The sequence below is a fragment of the Tiliqua scincoides genome, chromosome 5, assembly GCF_035046505.1.
Source record: "Tiliqua scincoides isolate rTilSci1 chromosome 5, rTilSci1.hap2, whole genome shotgun sequence".
Classification (NCBI taxonomy): domain Eukaryota; kingdom Metazoa; phylum Chordata; class Lepidosauria; order Squamata; family Scincidae; genus Tiliqua; species Tiliqua scincoides.
In genome coordinates, this window is record NC_089825.1 from 78799678 (window position 1) to 78820263 (window position 20586).

Here is a 20586-nt window from a genome sequence, read left to right on the forward strand (position 1 = left end):
AGCTATACAGCCATCAAGTGCTAGAAGTTTGTTCTTGTGTTTATGGTGGTGTCCGTTTTCTGTTTGTTTAAAGAGCTGCCTTTATGTGGACAATCCAAATGCATTTCCATTTCACTGCTATTTGCCCAACCTATAGCAACTCTTGAGAAGAAGTCTTTTCCAGCATTTTGACCTAGGATGGTTTAGCTGGTGAGGTGATCTGTGGTTCAGTAACAGCGTTGTGAGGTCTCTTGAATTAAAGCATCTTAACACTGGCTCTCCTCTCCAGGGCATTGCGTCCTCCAGGTTGGCTGCCCCAGTGGCACTGTGGAGTGAGGGTCATCTCGAGCAAGAAGCTTGTTGGCTTCATCAGCGCCATTCCTGCCACTATCCGTATATATGAAGCGTAAGTTATGTAGGCACTTTGCTGTCTTTGCCCTTGTTTGAGGAGAGGGAACTCCCCCAACCATGGGTGATGGTTTAATGAAGTCTCTTGTGGGTTGGAGTTGGGTTTTAATTTGAACCAAACTAAGTTCAAATTAATTGAATTTATCAGTTCTTTTGATTCTAGCATCTAGATTTGACTCTAATCTTTCAAATAAGCAGAGGGCCTCTGAGCATATATGGAGTGCTTCGTAATTTGTTGTTGCAAATTTCCATGAGAAACAAGTAGACAGGACTTCAAGGCTGGCTTGAGCCCCAGCACCTTTCAGTTTAGAAATTAGTTAGAAGTTGGAAGTCTTCCACCGAAACTTTGCAAGCCTGTACCTGAAATGTCTATTTATTGATTCTGTAAAAAATGCTCTTATTAGATTTGTTGCTCTAGAAATGAGACTTAATAAAATCCTGGGCAGCTGCATGTCTCTTCCACTGTTCTTGAGTTTGTTTTCCATGACTGGCAACAAGCTGTTCATTGTTGTTTTTTTGCTTTAAGGGAAAAGAATATGGTAGAGATAAACTTCCTCTGTGTGCACAAGAAACTGCGTTCCAAGCGGGTGGCGCCTGTTCTGATCAGGGAGATCACCCGAAGGGTCCACTTGGAGGGAATTTTCCAGGCAGTGTACACTGCTGGTGTGGTGCTGCCAAAACCTGTTGGGACCTGCAGGTAAGCATTAATAGTATCCTAACTGGATTTTTATGTTTTTGCCCAAGGCTTCTTTTCTGTTTATTCTTCCAGTGGTTTCACTTCCTAATGTCATAAAAGTTGTCTTCCTTGCTTATCCTTGACTATGAAACTCCTTGTGCGATGTTGATTGCACTGGTGTTTCGCATAGGAAAGTCCTAGAGCCAAGTGGAAGGGAAGCCACCAAACCTGAGATGAGAAACTCTGAACAAGAGAGAACTATCGACTGAGCCAGCCAGCCCCTAAATTCCAAAAGCAAACTTTGCAGTCATATGAAACTCCCTTCTGGTGTAGCTTTTGGAAGCAGAAGTCAAGCTTGATGCTGCCTCGCCAGTCTGGTTACCTCGCTTAGTTTACTGTTTTGTAGAATGAAGAAGCATGAGTTGCAGCAGGGGTGGGCAGACCCCAGCCTGGGGGCCATTTTTGGCCCTAGGGGACACTCAATCTGGCCCGCAAGGAGCCCACAATCTCCAATAAGCCTCTGGCCCATGACTGCCAGTCACAACCACCAGACACGAACTGTGGGCTGAGTTAGACCAAGGCCTTTTATAGTCTCCATGTGTTTTCTGCTTTTCCCTGGGCATTATTTCTCCTCCCTCCCCCCACTGTCTCTGAACAACTTATGTCTCCATGTGTTTCTGGCTTGGTTTGTATGTTTTCACTGTGCAAGAGGCGTATGGCAAAACAGTTCATAGTTCTCATGTGGTTCTACATGCCTGTATTACAGTTCTCTTGTGTATTATAAATAAGCTCAGTAAAATTCATTCATTCATATGAGTTCTCGTAAGTTCTGTCTCTAATGTATTCATTTATGTCAATTTATTCAGATTTGAAATGTAAATTTTTTTCTTGGCCCCTGATGCAGTGTCAGAGAGATGATGTGGGCCCCCTGCCAAAATGTTTGCCCACCCCTGAGTTGGAGCAAAAGTGAAGCAAATAAGATTGCAAAAGGGTAGACCAGCGGTGCTCCAAATGTGAGGTTTGCACAGCAGGGTGCCAGTATGCCTTGAGAGACTGACTAATCCACCATTTTGAATGTATCCACCTCTCCATGCCTGCACCGTTAAATGGAGGGGCATCAGGTAGTCTTGTCTGCCAGTTTTGGTAGAGAGGTGGGTGCAGCCCATGCTATCGTTGGTAAGTGTGAGGAATCCCAGAAGCATCACTGTTGTCCAGGAATCAGGATGGCATTTTCAGGCCTTGACTGACTAGATTTTAAACGTAACTGGATTTTAAACAACTGTCTATTATTTTATTCTCACTTTGTTATATTTCTCATGTTATAATTGTGTTGATTTTATTTTGGGCTGGTCTGCGACGGTAATAAATCTGAATCTGACTAGACCAGTGATTTTCAATCAGTGTGTCGTGGCATATTGGGGTGCCTTGAATGGTCTGCAGGTATGCCATGGGAGTTTGGGGGAGGGTCATTTATTAGTAGGGCCATTGGGGGATGTTAGCCCCCCACTGGCAGTGTGGTGTGCCTTGTTAAAAAACCGACGGTGTGCCTCAATAGTTTTAGCACCTTGTCAGTGTGCCATGAGATGAAAAAGGTGAAAAACCACTGGACTAGGCGAACAGGAAGGAAATCCCATTGTTACTAGGGTATTCAGGAAACTGACTGAAGAAATTTAAATGTCTTTTTGAATGTAAGAGTAAATTACTGTATACCTCTCACTTTAATCCAGGAAAAATATATACTGTGCCCTGGATATCTAAACGCAGAGTTAGATCTTGCTGAGAGGATTCAAGTTACCGAGGGCCCTCTGTGGATGAAGGAGATACACATGGGATGAATAATCTGGAGGGCTCCTTTCCTTGACAGGTACTGGCATCGATCCCTGAATCCACGCAAGCTAATTGAAGTCAAGTTTTCCCACTTGAGCAGGAACATGACAATGCAGCGCACCATGAAGCTCTATCGGCTACCAGAGGTGCGTGATGGGTAGGGCAGCCATCCAAAAGGAGCAGTGGGTGGAGATTTGGATGCAAGGAGCAGTCGAGTAGAAATTCTAACTTATCCAGCTTTTCACCACAAGTGTCTCCAAGAAGTCAAGGGAAATGGGGAGGCCCAGACTGTTCTTTATAATTGGAAAGGGTTTGCCCCGCCTCTTGCATAATTCCGGTGGTTTTAAATACATGATTGCGAGGCACAAAGTAAAGAACTGTGTTTGGGATCTATGCTAAGTTAGATCTGATTTATGGGGCGGTGTGTTTTGAGCTGTATTCTGTAGCTTTGCTGTGATCTATCATGATTAGAAAGGTACCTTCTTCCATTCCATCTTAGCATACACTCATTTTTGTGCTTCCCCTAACCCCACCATCACCACATTTCTCTTCTTCAATAGCACTTGAGATTATTTTGCATTTGGAGCAATGATTCCCAGATTGTACGAAGCACACTATGCTAGCGTACCATGAGAAATAGTCATCGCCCATATCCATGGTCTTGGTATCCGCAGTCCACAAATTCCCTACCCTGTCACACTTGTTCTTTTTTTGTTTTCTTTGCCCGTTTGCAGTCCTCCAAACCACTTCCTCTTTGCCCTTCCTTGTTAATGCTAACAAGAAGGTGTGAAGAGGAAGCAGTTTGGAGGGCTTGTGGGGAGCATCATTGAGTATAGGTTTGCTGCTATCCACAATTTTGGGTGTCCACGATAACAGCAGGAGTGTATTACCTACAGATATGGGGGAATGACTATAATTACAATAATTGAAAATGCTTGTGAGGCAAATGCATCCATCCATAGCAAAGGTTGTCTGCTGCATCTCTGGATGAGTTACCACTCTGAAAGTTGCCATCTTCCAGTCCCCCTCTTCTGGAAATGGGGAAATCTGCCACATCTCTGTATCAATTGTAATTGTATTGTTCAATGACTCTGGGTGCAGCAGTGCATCAGAGTTACCCTCTCCCCCTCCCCCCCAAAAGGGAGCTATTTATTGGTTTTGGAATGAAACTCTGCTCTAGGTTTGCATCCTTCCTAATCCAGTAGTCCATTCAGAATAGTGACACAAACAGAAGATGCTCTCCTCTGAGCATAGATATTTCTTGCTCTTCTGTGCTCTAAAAATAAACATTTTTGGTTGAAGAATACAGTGTCCCTCCAGTTTTAATTCGGGGGGGGGGGGGGAACAAAACTTGAACCTAAGCTATCAAAAGCTGGGAAAATACAGATGGGGCCTCTGTAACTCCATGGATCTGTCTCAACCCGGGTCCCCCAAATCCGCATTGAGCCAAACTTGGCGCACCCTGAGCCCTCCGGAGGTGACCACTGTTGCACTGAAGCCTGCAGAGGCCAGCCTGAGGGAAACCGGAAGTAAAGGTTCAGCCAAAAAGGCCATTCTGAAGCCCGCAGAGGCCACAGGCAGATGCGCATGGCTTCTGCAGGCTTCAGAAAGCCCTCCGTTACTGACTGTAGTGTAGTGTAACTCTGGTCACCTTCAGAGGGCTTAAAGGGGCGAAAACCATAGATTTCATTAGCTGCAGTTTTCAGTATTCACAGGGGGTCCAAGAACGGATCCCTTGTAGATAACGAGGCCCCAGCTATACTGATTAAATGGCAAGACAGAGATCATTCTATCTCCCTCTCAGTTTCGTAGGGACTAGCTCAGTGTATGGGCTCTACATGCACTCAGACTGACAAAAACTTTAGGAACTTTTGCAAGGTCAGATTGCTCAGTAACTGGGAGTGAGGGTACTGTTTGCTTTCCCCTGTTCTGTGTGGATTACTTGTGTGAATGGTGAATACTGAATGGTGAACTCCTCCTGCTCTCTGAGTATGAACCTCCCACTCCATCTTAGTGTGGATTGTGGTGTTGACTGGTGAAATGAAAGATGAGTGGTCTCATTCTTGGGAAGGTGTTTAACTTGGGGTCTTTGACACCACCTTGACTCACTGATTCTAAAAGCCATTTAATTCCAGGGTCAGTCTTGCAATAACAAGTGAGGCTTGTTATCACAAATCATACTTGTTAGAAGCCAGCTAGAGAGTTTCAAGGAAGGGCATAAGAGTTTGGGGGCTTGTGCTAAGAGAGAGAGATTTCTGTGTAAATCAAGGTTTGCTCTGGACTGGCACATGTATTATGGCTGCCATATGGAGTGCTGAAAAGGTAGCTATGCCTGTGCTTGCAGCTACTCCTTGTATTGATGGGTAACTTATCCTGTGGTCCATCAATTTTTTTTAATAAGATGGAGCAGAAAGAAATCCCCTGATCTGCCAAGTGACCAATCCTGCTGATAACTGGATAACACACAGGGGCAGTTGTCACGTGGTACCCTTGTGGCAGCCACTCTGCATGCACTGACTCTTGATGTGTCCTGTGGGAGATTTTGCCTCAAACCAGAAGTCCAGTAGAGGTTTTCAGAAGAAGAAGCGTCAGTGTGTAGCAGGATAACACTGCACTAGCATACCACCTTAGATTGTTGTTCACACAGGCCCTGCTTTTTTCTCCTTTGACTCAGTTGCTGGGCAGAGAACGGGAGCAGGAAGTTACAGTGTGGCTGGAAGAGATCAGACGTCTGTAAAGAATGCATTTTTCCTTCAGAGCCTCATTCCAAGTCTCACATATGCCCCAACCAAAATTGTTTACTCATCGAGCTGCATTCCTTCAGGGTTTTTCACTCTGATTTAATTTGAAGCATTAGCAAATGGAACAACTTCCAGTGAGAAGAATGTGCCCTGCAGAAGGCACTTGTATGTGGGCCCCTTCTTCTGAGCAGGTGTGCAGAAGCTACAGTATAGCGATGGCATTATACAGCTTGCCACAGCAGGGGGAGCCAGAGAACAGTGCAAAGGGTAAAGCTAACAGTGTCTAAATGCAGAGGGGGAACCAGACCCTTGGTACACATAGACATAGAACGTTGCGCAGATGATGTTGCACAATTGACCCCAAGGAAAGATATGGTGTTAATGGTACTTGCAAACCTAATTCAGTAGTTTTAAAAATGTTCTACCTTCATGGAACCCTTTCCACGTTTGTTGAGGAACCCCAGTGCATTGTGTAAGGAGTCTTGGACCTATTTTTGGGTGCTTGCAGGCTGGGTTCAGATCATTGTACTGCCTTGGCAAAGAGATCCCCATTCAAACAGATGGAACGTCCTGTAGTGGTGCTGGGGATTCTGAGATGAACTTGCAATTCATGTGGGGAGCCGTCGTAGTGGGTCTGCTTTGCCTTTTGCTGCCTGGGCTTCTTGTAGAGTTGGGGGAGCCCTGTGCACGATCAGTTCCTGTGGGCAGCTACTAGGCCTCATGTGCCTCACTGTTTCCTCATGTGAACTGACAGGGCAACCTAGAATATACATCTCATGCTCCACTTCTGCATGAAGTCAGTTCTGAGCTAAAGTTGAATAGTGTGTTTGGGCTTGTTACTTTGACCCTGTGCTAATGAAGCACACTGAGCACCAGCCAAATAGCCTTCCTCCCAAGCATGATGGTTGGGAATTGCCGCTCAGTTACTATAGCTCCAAAGATGGATGTAAGTCTGAGAGAGAGAGACCATGGTAAGAGTGACAAACAAAAATGTGGATCACTGAGGCTTTGTAATGGTAAGCAGGGTGTCTTTTGGGAGCTTCTCAAGTACGATTGACCTTCTCATTGAGGAACCCTAAGTAACTTCTGAAAAACCCCAGATTTCCAGAAAATTTTATTTGAAAGCTACTATTCTTCTTGAACTTCATCACTGGAATCGCTAACACCAAAAGCATCCCTGACAGGTGGCTGTCCAACGAGGAAGTTCCATGGCTTCCCTAAGCAAACTGTCTTTCTCTCCCTTTTCTTAGACTCCAAAGACCCCAGGACTGCGACCAATGGAGCACAAAGATATCCCTGCTGTGCACAAACTAATATCAGACTACCTGAAGCAGTTCCATTTAACTCCTGTGATGACCCCAGAAGAGGTGGAGCACTGGTTTCTGCCCCAGCCCAACATCATTGATACATATGTGGTGGAGGTGAGATACTTTCTTCTTCCTCCACACTCTTCCCTGCATTTTGGAGCAGAGGTCGGAGACAAGGAGCTTTGGTTCTCTGCATCCCTCTGCTCCTCCATCCCACTGAGCAATGCATGCACAGTAAATTGTTATGTATGGATGGATGGGCAGGTTGGCGGGCTTAATTTGTATGCATTCAAGCTGAAGAATGCAAGTTTTCCTTGCTGTCAAATTCGTTACTTTAGCATAAACTTGGGATTTTTTTTTTAAAGCACAGCATGTTTACTTTTCTGATCTTGGTCTCTGTATATAAAAACAGTCCTGAGGTATGTATGTTAAAGCTCTAAAGTACTGTATAACTGCTACTTCTCTTGTGCATTGCTGTTGTTATAGTTCAGATTTTAAGTGTTTTACCTGCTCTACACCTGAAGCTATCAGATTCTGTGGTAGTAAAATGCAGGTAGGAATTTGGACTGCAGGAGGCCGTGTCATTCTTTGAATGTTGTAAAAAAACCAAAAATGACTCTGCAAAAGAAATTTAAAATCCTCTAGCACATCAGGGGACTAATTCTTGCCCAGTTCCTTGCTTTGTATAAACCAGACTTCTACTGCAATTGGAGAGGCAAGAAAGCTGCTCATGTTGCAACTGCTTTCCCCAGGGCTGTAGAGTGACAAAAGCCTTCCTTGATGTGTCTCTTGTTTTTTCTCCAGAACGCCGCCGATGGAGATGTGACAGATATCCTGAGTTTTTACACCCTACCCTCTACTATCATGAATCATCCCACCCACAAAAGCTTGAAGGCCGCCTACTCATTTTACAACGTCCACTCCAGAACGCCACTCCTTGACCTCATGAATGATGCTCTCATACTGGCCAAGTTGGTGAGCTGCTCTCTTCTGACCACTTGGGCTTGCAACTTCCTCTAGTATAGCATTCAGAAAAACAGGCTGAGGAAGTGAAATCTCACTATGTCTAGACTAGAGATCTCACCAACGTATATGTGGCCTCAGCTGTAGAAAGGAGTTCATGAAGAGCAATTGCAGAATTGCAACTTCTTCTATCCTGAGAATCTGAGCTTTTTGGTTTTTAACAGTAGTTTCCTGATTCTTGAGTACAACCTAAAGTGTCAGAAATGACAAATGACTGAGTGTTTAGAAGAAATACACCAAGCACAGTATGCGAATATCTATTTGTGCAGAACCAGATTTGTCTGTTGTCTGTCTTTGTGCAGAAAGGCTTTGACGTTTTCAATGCACTGGATCTCATGGAGAACAAGACCTTCCTAGAGAAGCTGAAATTTGGGATTGGAGATGGAAACTTGCAGTATTATCTCTACAATTGGAAATGTCCCAGTATGGGGCCAGAGAAGGTAGGTAGTGGCTGCTATAGAGCATCTGATTGTGGCTAGCAGAATTATCCAATTACCTACAAGTCTTCTAAATGTATGATGGAAGTTGAGCATTGAATATGGTCTCTTGTGGAGCACCTGCCGACTGCAATGTAATTCTGATGAATCTGGATTTTATTTGGAGGGGGCCAGATTTCTCATCTTTGTGTGCAAGGAGCTGAAATGTGAAAACACTGAAGGAACTTTCTGCTTGACTTGTTAAAAGTAGGGTGTGATCTGGATGGAACTACTGGTAGTCAGTGATAAGGATTTCATCCCTGTTGCTCATTTTTTGTTCTGTATTGCTTCTTGGCATATAAAGCACTTTACAATTCTTACCCATTAAGTTGAGGAGTGCTGACATTCCCAACACTGTGCTTCATAGCTGAGTTGGGGTTTGACCCCAGTCGTTCTCATGATTAGAACTGATCTTCTGCACCTTGCTGGCCCCCAATTACTTCTTTTTTGTCCCCTAATGTCTCCTTTCACAGACTTACTGCTTTTGATGTCATAAAAGTCCCTCCTTTCCTAGCCCATGACAAAATAAAATTTGGGAAGCGCAGATCTGGAGTTATGCAGAATCAGTCCCTGAAATGTGGAGGGATGCAGCGGTGTGGAATTTGAAGCTTCAAATATTCAGTGTGCAGGGGTGTTCAGTTTTGCAGTTGAGAGGATTTGCTCTGATTTCTTAGAATTCCTTAAGCTTTGTGATCCCTTTAAATTAATCAAGGCCATCCCAAGTGCTTGAAATGTGAGCTGATCTTTAATAGTGACTTACTATTGTTTGTTTTTAAAAAAGTCTAAAGTTTGCACAAATGTTCAACTCATATGATGGTTATGTACTTTTCTTTATAGTGTTTCTCATATGCCCTCAGAGCCACCCCACTGGCAGATAAATGTCTAAGTTGAAATGAGTGTGTGTGTGCATTTCTTGATTATGTGGTATCTGAATATTGCCAGGTCTGTGCTCACCACTATAACTGCTGGAGGACACTGCCACTTCTGTAGAATGAGCATTCATTAATCAGATCGTTAGTGCAGTCACGTGAGGAGGCAAGGTTCTTAGCCTTTTGTAACTAATTTAGGGGACATAATATTAAGATAAATAACCCTTTTATCTTGGGTGCTCTCCATAGGTTGGCCTGGTGCTGCAGTAACCAGTAATCTCTGAAGAAGTGCAGGCAGAGCCACAGAAGAGTTAGGCCAGAGTGGAACTTCCAGTTCTCATGGTTCTGATTTCCATGGAAGTGAGACCTTCCTGCGGAGGAGCCGGCGCCCGCTCAACTGGCCTCGTGAACCATTCACTGACACTTCTGATGATTGTATTGTGTGTCTCTAAGTGCACCAACATGTCAGTGTCAGTACTTGGCCTCTTCTTCTTCCCCTCCCTCCAGATTAATTGCATCCTCATACAGACATGATCAAGGGAATGTAACTGCTGAAAGCTAGCTCACAATTGGCATATATTGGAGTTAACGGGTGAATAATAATAAAAATTATATATATATAATATATATATTATATATTTTAACAATGTTTGTTATTCACCTGAACCAGAAACTGGGGCTGGAACCATGGCACTATTTAGCTTTTTGTCTTGGAAATATTGGTTTTGTTTTTGTTTTGTTTTTTTAATTTACATGCCCAAGACAGACTGATATTTTTTTGCAAACAGGGTGGGACCATTGGTGACTGGTGTGGCAAATTCCATCAACCAGCCATTTTTGGCCCTTTTATGGTGCCCCCTCAAAGTGTATTTGAGCTGCACTGGCATTTCTTTCTGGATTTGGTTGCTTGGGCTGGTAAGGTTTTAAGTCCTGTTAACTGCCTTGCGTATGGAGCAAAGGGCTGATCACTTGGTTTCTTTATAAGGGCTATTTTAGAAACTGCTGGGGTACTTGTCTTCCTAGCAGTGCCAAGACTTGAACCCCTGTTTCATAATGGAATGATGTGTGTAGTCAACCCATCTCACCATTCTGGACGTGTGCTAATAAGTCTGTAGCTTCAATGCGAATTGCCAACTCCATCAGCCCATACCTTTTGGCTCTTAGAATTCATATCCGCCCTTCATTCATCTATGGGAGCAGTTCTGCACTGTTCCTTCCAGGAGATGGGGGGGGGGGCGGGGAATTATCTGAGACTTGCAGTGTCACAGAAACTACAGCTCGCCCCTCCCTCCTTTTGGGGTTTCCTAACAACAGGCTCTATTGCACCATATTATTCTTTTGAACTTCCCTGGGCTGCAGTTGCTTCATTTTGCTTGAGTCACCTAATAGTACTTCTTATGGTCAGCTTGCATTGCCTCACCTTGAAACAAACATTTTTGTGTTCCCTTCCCCTTGGTGGAAGTCTAGTGATGAGGATGTGTTAAGAAATGTTACTGGCAATTATTGAGACTCAGAAGAGAAGATTCCAAGCAAGCTAGAATGAAAGTGGCTATCTATAACTAAGCTTCATTAGTGGATATCTTATTATGGGAAACAGAACCTGTCATATTATGGTGTCTGCTAGCAGAATTGTAACTTTGTTTCTAAAGTTGGAAGGTCAAGTGGGGGACTTCTACTCTGTGACCCCGATTTAGCTTGTTTTTTTTCCCCAATTGCCCAGTACAAACATAGCAATCAATAAGCAATTGGTTTAACTGAAGAGTATAGTTTATTTTTGTCTTCCTCTCCCACCCTTTCCACTGTCTTTTATAATCAATACATGTGCTACCTGGTTCAAGTAACAAGTTGAATGAATCTTTGCCTGTAGCCCCTGAACTTGGAAAGGTAGTTCCAGGATTCCCAACACTGGACAGTGTTTTCTGTAGGGGAAATAAGCCCTGCAAAAATTCTTTGTCTACAAACTTTGGCGATAGATCTTCTGGAAGCTCCCGGTTACGCTGCCCAACTTCAAGAATGGGTGTATAAGGCCTCAGCCTTCAAAAAGTGATGAAGCAATCAACATCCTGTCATTTAAGTGATAACACTTTAGGGTCTAGAAGCTTGAACGCTGTCAGGTGTGATAGGAAGCCCTTTCTTTTGCAGCTCTCAGTCGAGTGCTCTAACAGCTGAGATTGCAGTTTGTATGTGTAGTTGAAGCCTAGTTTGCACTGAAGCGATGAGCTTGTGTTTGGGTTATACCAATTCAGATTGCCACTTGCATGACCGAGCATTCTATTTAAAAAAAGTATCCCTCCACACAGCCAACTAGTACATCAGGAAGAAGTCCTGATGTTCCTTATATCTACTCCTTTGTGTGATATTTTTGTATGGAGGAACACTCAGCTGTATGAATTTCCACCTGCAATCTGAAGTGGTACAATCCAGGTGGGTTTTTCCACTGCAGTGGAAACTAATCCTTAGTTGTTCATCCATTAGGGGAAGCAGGTTCTGAAAGGGACAGTGTTTGTAGATAACCTACCTTTGGCACCTCAGCCTGGTCCAGATAAACCAGAATTATATTAGTTATGTTTACCAAGGTAAGATGCTTTACTTTGCCAATGGCATTCCAAACCCAGTTGTGTGTTGTTAGACTGATCCAACTTTCATTTAAAAGGAGGGAAAGGGCTCAAAAATTCCAAAGAAAATTTGTGGAAGAAATGTTAACCCTTTAGCCAGAAAACTATCTGTACTTGTGTGATGCTTGTGGCCTGCAGCTTCGAACCTACTTGCACATGTTAGCTCAGGACTTGCCAAATGTGGGCAGTGGAAATTATGGTGGAATTGAAGCTGAATGTTTCTTAAAGGATCTCCCCTTAGTCTCTGCTGGTTTTGTCCAAGTTGCTTCTGATCCTGCATGGCAAAGTCATCACTACCTTTTCTGAAAGAATATCTACTATAACACCCAATTACGGGTTGGATACAACACCCCTTGAACTACCCGAGACTTCCCTTCATTTTGTCCATTTCCCAAGACCTAAGCCAAAGTGACAGCCACAAACGTAACATTCCTATTTGGGCAGAGTTTCAGGAGCTTTGGAGTCGTCTGTCTATTGCCTTCCTGTTTTGTACAAGTGCTGCTACTGGCTCTGGTGTCCAGATCCCATACAGACTTTGATAGGCCTTTTAGCGTATTGTCCAGAATTTCAGGTTCACTTTTGTTCCAATGGGGTTTCTGAGGTTTGCTGTGAAGTCCTAAACTTTCAGCCTTGTGCATATATCTATATCTACTGCAGTCTGTATAGCATTCTTCAAATGTGATAAATGTGTGACATTCCTTTGCATTGTTTTTTTCACCCCCTTGTGTGCTTATTGCTCTTTGACACCGGGTGGGCGGGCAAGATGTTTGATTTGGCCAAACTGTTGACAGTGCTCTTCCACCCTAGAGACGCCGTGGCTTTCAAGTGTGCAATCTATGAAACAATATGAACATATGTGCACAGGGGCTTATAAAACATTATTCTATCAGGTGCTTATGTCTTAAAGGTGTAAATAGTAGTTGAAAGGCTCTTCCTTAGGGAGGGATGTAGGCATAACTTTGGGGGATCAATACAAGTACTAATATGTGAACAGAACATTACCAAAGAATTAGTACAGTAAGCTTACACGAAACATGTCTAACTGCTTGTACAAATAAGGACTTGCCCAGCTTCCAAAATGTGCTCATGCTAGGGCAAACATCTGTTCAGCGTCAGGTGAGAACATCAAGGAGTTGGCAGTGCCATAAAACACCCCCCACCTCTGATGTTGGGCAGTGCACTGGACCTCAGCATAGACTGCACACATTATGCTGTGTACTGAGGTTTCCTATGAAATTAGGTGGTCATTTTCAAGGCACTAATGATTTAAAAATGATTAGCATATAAATCTAAGGGCTCAATCCTATTCTGTGCTGGAACAGGCAAGCCAGGAGGCTTGTGCTGTATCCAGTGCAGGATAGTGGCCAAAAGCGGCTTAACCAGAGGCAAGGGGAAACTTTTCCCCTGACCCCTGTGTAAGGGCTGCTGGCCCCTATGGGACTTGCACGACCTCTGGAGGTGGCGCAAGTCTGAGGAGAGCAGAGCAGCTTGAAGCCACTCTGTTTTTCCTAGGAACGGGGGTTGGGATCTGGCATAACTGCCAGATCCCATCCCCGCCTCCCGCTGCCCACTCTGCCCCCACCCAGGATTGCCTCCCTCCCGCCTCCCCCACACCTATCTTTTCTTCTTGCGTCGGCCCAGCTGGGCTGATGCAAGACTCGGCAGGGAAGCCACTATGGAGGCTGAATCTGGACGCGCTGACGCGGCCTCCTCAAAAGGAGGCGCATACGTGCCACAAGGCATGTTTGCAACCCTCCCAGGCCAGCACAAGGGACTTGTGTCAGCCCCAGGCACAGTTTGAATTGTGTCCTAAGTGGCCAGATGGGTTAATAGAAAGTATAGGCAAATCACTTGCAGGCTAGTTTGCACAGTAACTGTCTAATCGGGGTGGTTATATCTTTGACTTGGGCTTGCTGTTTCCTCCTGCATGCCTTCAGGTTGCAGCCCATTTAATGCATTTTCCACCATTTCCTAGATATTTTGGTTTCAGTGCTATACAGACATTCTAGTGTTTTCCAGTGCATTCCCAGAAAATGATGAAACAAGTTTCCACAAAGTCAGGAAAAAGATACCTGGAGAAATAGCAAGTGGTGTTTGACCAGTATATAAGCAGGGTGAGAGCGCAAATGTTTGCATTTTCTCAAATGGCAGGAGCCTTGGTTATCCTCTGATTAAGACAAACCAAACATAAGACATGACCCAGATGCAGGCGCACGTAACTGTACAGTGGTTTGGGGTGCATAGTTCCATATGCCCTACACTGCAGGTCGAAACTTTCAGTTCCATGAGAATGGGGACTGCATCAGACCCATTGCTTTTGTTTATGCATATACGTTTAGTCTCCAGCTGAAGTTCCCCTAATACAGCTTTGGGAAATGCAATTAATTAAAGGAAGTACCCATATACAGAGGAGGTTGTCCATGATATCTTCTTACAGTTGGCCACTGCTGCAGGACAGATAATTCTGCTGCAACTCTGCATCAGGTGTGATTGGATCTTTCCATTTCTGTTATGGAATATTGACCCACTAGCAGAGAAGGCTGTCTGTAATATGCACGTATAAGTTGCTGTTTGGGGTCTGCTGTGCTCCCATTCAAGGGTCACTGCTGAATCAGTGACTCACGCAAGGGATATGCTTCACTGAGGATGGGTAATTCTCATTGTGGCAGAAGGGTATTCAACCATGGGAACGCCCCTCCCTGGGGAAACTGGAGAATCAATGTTGATTGGTCATTCATGGGAAGGAAGATAAGCTTTCCTCCCTCAAAACAATGGTCACATGAGTAGGTAGATGAGGTTTGATTGGGTGTTCCCAGTGAGCCTGATTTTTATTTCAATCCACTAGCAGTGGTGACCTTGATCTTAGTCAAAAGAGGACAGGTACTGAGTTTGCCATTCGCTAGGAAGGTTCTAAGATGGCCTGTGTACCAACTACATTGACTTGTCAGATGTTTCTGTTGGAAGGGTTTCCTGATGCCCAGGCAATTGAAAGTTACTACTTGTCAACATTTTGCAACAGGGCAGTCATCTTTTTTTTTTTTTTTTTTTTTTTTTGTTGAACTGAGTACCTCAAGCCAGCACTTGCCAAAGCGCCAGGAGCCTATGTGCATACCTTTACCAGATGTTTACAAAGTGAATTCTCTTGCCTTAGCTGACAATTCTGTTTCCAGATGGAGGGGTTTCACAGTGGGGTCATCTTTTCCACAACCTGGAATGAAAATTCTGAGTCCTTTGCTAGCTCTAAAAGTAAGCTAGAAGGTGTGAGGTTGCTTCCAATTTTGATTTGAAAAGGGGGTACTCTGTTTTTCCCTCAAAATGTTCACAGTACTTTTGGTACTTTTTAATCAGACTACACACTTAGTGTCACATCTCCCTTCTTCATAAACAGAAAAGGGGCTCAAAGTATTATACCTCAGGATGTTGGAAAAGAAAGCATTTTGAGAGCAGGAACTCTTGAAGTTTAAAGCAAAACATGGTGTTTTGAAAACCAATTTTTAGAGCCAAAATTGTTATCAACATGTTATATTCATACACACACGCACCAAAATCAAAAATCTACCCCAGAAACTGAACTAAACCTATATTTCCAAATTGTGTTTTGCAACCCAGAATCCATATTCTGAAATGAAGATTACCATATGAAAATCAGACTCCCCCCTGGCTGCTTGATTTCACCTTTGAAGAGGGAGTAGGTTGCAGTTCTACTTTTTGTTTAACATGCCAGTTACACTTATTCCATGGAACTTTAATAAAATCAATATTTCTGTGACACTAGGAGTTTGTTAAAATATTTGTATTACAGCTATTATCTTTAATTGCTTTAATATACAGAAGTTGCAGTACCAGATTCTAGAGGGTGATTCTAGTTCTTGGCTTTCTTTCCCTACAGTGCAACGAAAGAGGGTGGGGTAAAGATAAGGAAATCATAGCACGATCTCTTGTAATCATTACGAAATGGGCAGAGGCTGGTGTAGTAAACTTTCTAGGTCACAGTCTGGTTGTGATGCTGCTCAAAAGTTTAACAGGAAACCGAGGTGGAAAGACTTTATCTAGTGCTGAACACATTCATACAACATACACCATTCTTGGGGTAGGACACCATCACATGGGTCAGACCTTCTAAATCAGATAAGATGTTCCTTTAATCACTTCTTTACAGCTCAGTTGTAGAGCACTTGCTTTGCGTTCATAAGGTCCCAGGCTCAGTCTCCAGATGGACAGAGAAAAATATCTGCCTAAAACAGTGGTGAGCCACTGCCATTTAGTGTCATCAATTTTGAGCTAGATGGACCTATGGTCTGGCTCAGTAGGAGGCAATTTCCTATGGAACTTTGGTCCTTAAAACTCCCCAAGAAAGCATTTCTTTTTGTCCTACCTAAATTTACTTTGCTTTCTGTGTAATCCATTCCTAAAGCCTCTGTTCTTCCTGAGGTTTCTGGGAGATACTTTTTGATAAGAGGGTTAATTTCCCTATTCCTGCAAAGGACCATTGTATCCTTCCCCTAAATACAACATATGTGTGGTTCCCATTTAAAAAAAAAGCCTTGCATCTCTTCCTCCTCTTGCCTGATAGTGTTTAATATTAAAATTCCATGACACATCACTGCTTTGCAATATTCCCTGCTCCTGTTCCATTTTATTGGCTGCTCCTTGCAGCAGTAGAAAAACTGGCACAGTGAGGACTCCGTGTCACATTTTGTACTACTGGCAATGATGTTGGCTTGACATTTCCGCCTGTGGTCACACGCAGGCCATAATATCTTCCATCTTTTAAATAATCTGGATAATTGTAGTGTTTCTCCAGTTAGGCGTTCCCACTTTTGTGGCTGTTCTTCAAATCCGTCTTGACTGGCATCAAAAAAGCTGCAGAGAAGTCTTATAACTTTTTTCTGCATGTCTCATATTTACTCTGCACAGGTCTGTTGTGGGAAGCCGCACAGGGATGCAGCAGCACAGAGATATGTCCTCTTGCCATATTTGACTATCTTCATGGAGTTTGTGTGGTTTCTCCCCAGCCAGTAGCAGTAATATTACTAGCCTGGGACCATACTGAGTAAAAGTGAAGGAGAGGATGGGCCCAAATCAAAGGCTGAACCATTGTAAAACCCTACTGGTTGGCGTGGACAATATGAACAAGATGGACCTCTGATCTCATTCAGTATAAAGCAGCTTCCTATGTTACCTACACAGCAGTAGGGCTGTAATAATAGTACTTGGCATTTATATAGCTCTTTTGAGTGTTCAGAATGCTTCACATGGATTTTCTTGAATGGTTTCCAAACTATGAGCCATGGGTCCCCGGGAAGCCATGGAAACCAGCCAGGAGAGCAGCGGAAGCCCTGTGAATAACCCACCATCCTATACAATGTATAGGATTATAGCCCTAATGGGGAGCCATGGCCAATGGCCCAGTAGGTCAAAGGAGCTGCCAGTTGAAAAAGTTTGGGAACCACATAATCTTTACAATCTTTGTAAAGGTAAATAAGTAGTAGTGTCCCCATATTGCAGCTGCCACCTGCTGAGTTCATGGCACAGGTGACAGTGGAAGTGCGGCCTTCCTGCTTAGTAACAAAGTCTCAGCTACTCTGTTACATCAGCCCCTGTGGTGTGAGGTGAGGAGTGTGGTGGTATCTTCTCAGTACCTGGGAGGCAGGAGAAAACGAGACTGCCAGTACTACAACTGAGACGAGTCCTTTGTAGGAACAGTGACTGCAGCCTGCACAGAAGGAAAGCTATATTCATGAGTTTGAATGTGGAACAGGAAATTGGTGTCACCTGGAAAGCTATGTGTAAGATCAGGTGGAGGAGAAGAGGCCAAAAAGGAAATGTCACGGGCTTTCTTTTCTCCTCAGGGCCAGCAGCAGCACAAAAAGTGGGGTCATATGAGCAATAACTACTGCCTTGCCTTTCTCTGAGGCCTTCTTGTAACCAGTCAAAAAGGATGAGTTGTAAGAGGCGGTGTTCATTTTTCAGCTTCCAGTGCTAGAAAGCTGTTTTTTTCCCTCTTTCAGCATGCTAGGGTCATGTTCGTTTTTCACTTTCTAGCACGCTCACCACACTAGAAATCTTTCCTGCGAGCTTGGGGCGAGGAAAAATAGCCACTTCCATTGTAATGATTCTGTATGGGGGGGACAGAATGGTGCTGCTCTAGCCACAGCATTTCTCCAGCCCCTTATATATGTTTGATTTAGGCACCATTTTCTGTGTAGTTTGTCATTCATTTTGAATTGTGCTTCTAGCATGCTTAAGAGGCTTGCTAGCCACTTCTGACTACTTTCAAGCCAAAATTGAATGCAGCAAGAGACATCGCCTCTTTTGAGATCCTTCTGGAGGCTGCTCCAAAGCCATTTTCACAAGAGGCATTGAAACAGTTGCTGGTATTTTTCAAGTCTTCATCACAAAGGTTTCTTGCCACCCACGTTCTCAGCTGTAAGGATGTGGTGTGGATTTTTTTTTTTTCATGCACACTTGGCCATACTGCACCCCTGTTGGCGCTAGTAGTGTGGAGCCAAGAGGCTGGGTGGTTGGCCCTTTGTGACAAAGCAAAAGGGTGACTGCCAGACTTCTCAGACCTTCCTCATTTTGCTGGAAAACAAAGTGCACACCCAACAATCCCCACATTTTGAAAAATGACTATAAATTAAAAATGGGGTTTCCTGTTTTCCATGCTGTATTATTCACAAGTCTCTCTTGTTTAAAAAAGCCCTCTTGGACACAAATCATTCTTAGTGTTGCTTTTCATCATAGCTACATAGTCAGTTTACATGGCTGTTGGGCCTTGGCCAAAGCCTCAGGCACAACTTCATTTCTATTGCTTTTCCCTCCTGCCCAACCCCCCAGTTGTGGTAAGTGCTTAAAGCCCCCCCCCCCAAAAAAAACTCCATTGAGTCACCAGAAGAGGAGTGCCGCGGGGCGCTTCCTTAACTAGCTATAGGCCAGAACTAGCAAAGTTGCAACCACCCGCCAGTCAGTGCATATCTAAACAAATGCCCAAACAAAAATGCTGAATGGTTAGGCATTTTACGTGGCTGTAATAACACCTGCCCAAGAGTAAAAGCTAGAGGGAAAGTAGCCCCGTTTCATTCATAAGAGAAAGAGTTTAGCACAGTCCACATTCAAGGCAGGTCCCTATAGCACCAGTAGCAGACTGCTAGTCCTCATTTGATTCATGGAACTTGCTTTCTGAGACTATATTGCTATCAAAAAGGGGGCACAGGAGCATTTTTTGCCTCTGGGTGAATACTACTATTGCCCTCCCCATCAGCATGTGTAGCATAGCTATATCATTCTGACAATCATTAATGCTCGCTCAGAAGAAATCATAATATATACAGCACCACTTTGAAAGGCCTGTACTTGGTTATTGCCTTCCTACTCTGGCTTTGATGGGTTTTTCTTTTCAGTTGCGTGAGGCCCCATTTCTAATAAGCCCATCTGTACCCATAAGACAGAGATGGAATTTGTCACTGTTGCTCCCCATAAAAGGAGCCCTAGGGTGATTCAGTCAAGGAGATTCTGATTTGGGGCATATTCCTTTGGAAGCCACATTAAAAAAAAAAAATTCAAGGCCCCTCAATTGTCAGAAAAACTTCATGGAACTAGAGGCATTTCATATTATATGCTTGGTTCTCACTGGCTTCTGATTTAAATCTACAAGCTGGTAGCTTAAGCATTGTAGCTGCTGATTGTCAAGGTAGCAATCTATAAACTGGTTTCTTAAGATGCAAGCCTGCTGAGGAAGGTAGGTTGTCTGCTTTTCAAAACAGCAGGGATGCTATTTTCTCACACAACAAACCTAGCATCCCATCACAGCACTCCACCAGGGTAACAGTGATGCCAGCCAAACCTGAAGCCAATTTCTCTCAGGTTTACTAGCTAAGGTTCCTCAATTGCTTGATTTATGGGCCACATCTTCTGTATTTCAGCTTCCTACCAGAATGACTGCACTTGCTCACAGACTCACCATTCTTGGTTCCTTCTCAAGGTCACTCCCAAACTACCTGTTTGCACTTTGTGGACATACACAAGGACTGTGCAAGATGGCTTAATAAATCCTTCTGCCAGCTGCTTCTTGTAAGATCAGTGTGAGCCCATCATGTGCTCCCTTCCCAAACTATTCTGAGGGAAGGGGATGAGTTGACACCCTCTCCTGATCTAAAACCATGTTTGGAAGAAGTGTTCCAAGAGTCACTCTGCAGCTGGATAACAACAGCATGACAATTCTTCAATTCCCTGGTCCAAATGGAGTTTGGACCTTCAAGTAAGGGTTGACTTCATGTTATGATTTCAGCCCAGCCATAGGCTAGAACATGATGCTTCTGGTGTGGATCAGATGCACACATCTGGTTCAACAGCAGGTGGTGTTCAGAATTAGCACAGCTGCTTGGCCATTCTTCTACCTGAAGAAGACTTTAGTTCTTGTTGCCCCACTTTCACATCTTTTTGCATTTCACATGCACAAATAGCGTGGCAGGGGACAAGGATGCACCATCCTTAGAGAGTAGATGGATGTGGCGATAGCCTGGAGAGAACAAGGCAGAGGAAAATCTAATCAGATAGTGAGAAGTGGGAGGGAGGTTTCCCTGTAATCCACTAACCAGCACATCTATCAAAATACTTTCTGGACTAGTATTAATCACAAACCTGCTCAACCCTACTTTTGGGC

The 20586-nt window shown here is 43.9% G+C and overlaps 2 protein-coding genes across 4 annotated transcripts in view; one reads left to right on the plus strand and one right to left on the minus strand.

The window, feature by feature from the left end:
- The window catches only part of NMT1 (N-myristoyltransferase 1), a 30806-nt gene extending 15114 nt beyond the window's left edge, over positions 1–15692 (plus strand). The window contains exons 6-12 of the mRNA XM_066631306.1: positions 269–385; positions 914–1084; positions 2928–3036; positions 6882–7052; positions 7743–7913; positions 8264–8401; positions 9556–15692. Of these exons, the coding sequence (XP_066487403.1) occupies positions 269–385; positions 914–1084; positions 2928–3036; positions 6882–7052; positions 7743–7913; positions 8264–8401; positions 9556–9576 (898 nt within the window). The 3' untranslated portion in view covers positions 9577–15692. The remainder of the gene's footprint in view (positions 1–268; positions 386–913; positions 1085–2927; positions 3037–6881; positions 7053–7742; positions 7914–8263; positions 8402–9555) is intronic.
- Positions 15693–17552: 1860 nt separating this feature from the next.
- The window catches only part of PLCD3 (phospholipase C delta 3), a 56192-nt gene continuing 53158 nt past the window's right edge, over positions 17553–20586 (minus strand). For all 3 annotated transcript variants that reach the window (XM_066631303.1, XM_066631302.1, XM_066631304.1), the window contains one exon: positions 17553–20442. In XM_066631303.1, coding sequence (XP_066487400.1) covers positions 20354–20442 — 89 coding nt within the window. In that variant the 3' untranslated portion in view covers positions 17553–20353. The remainder of the gene's footprint in view (positions 20443–20586) is intronic.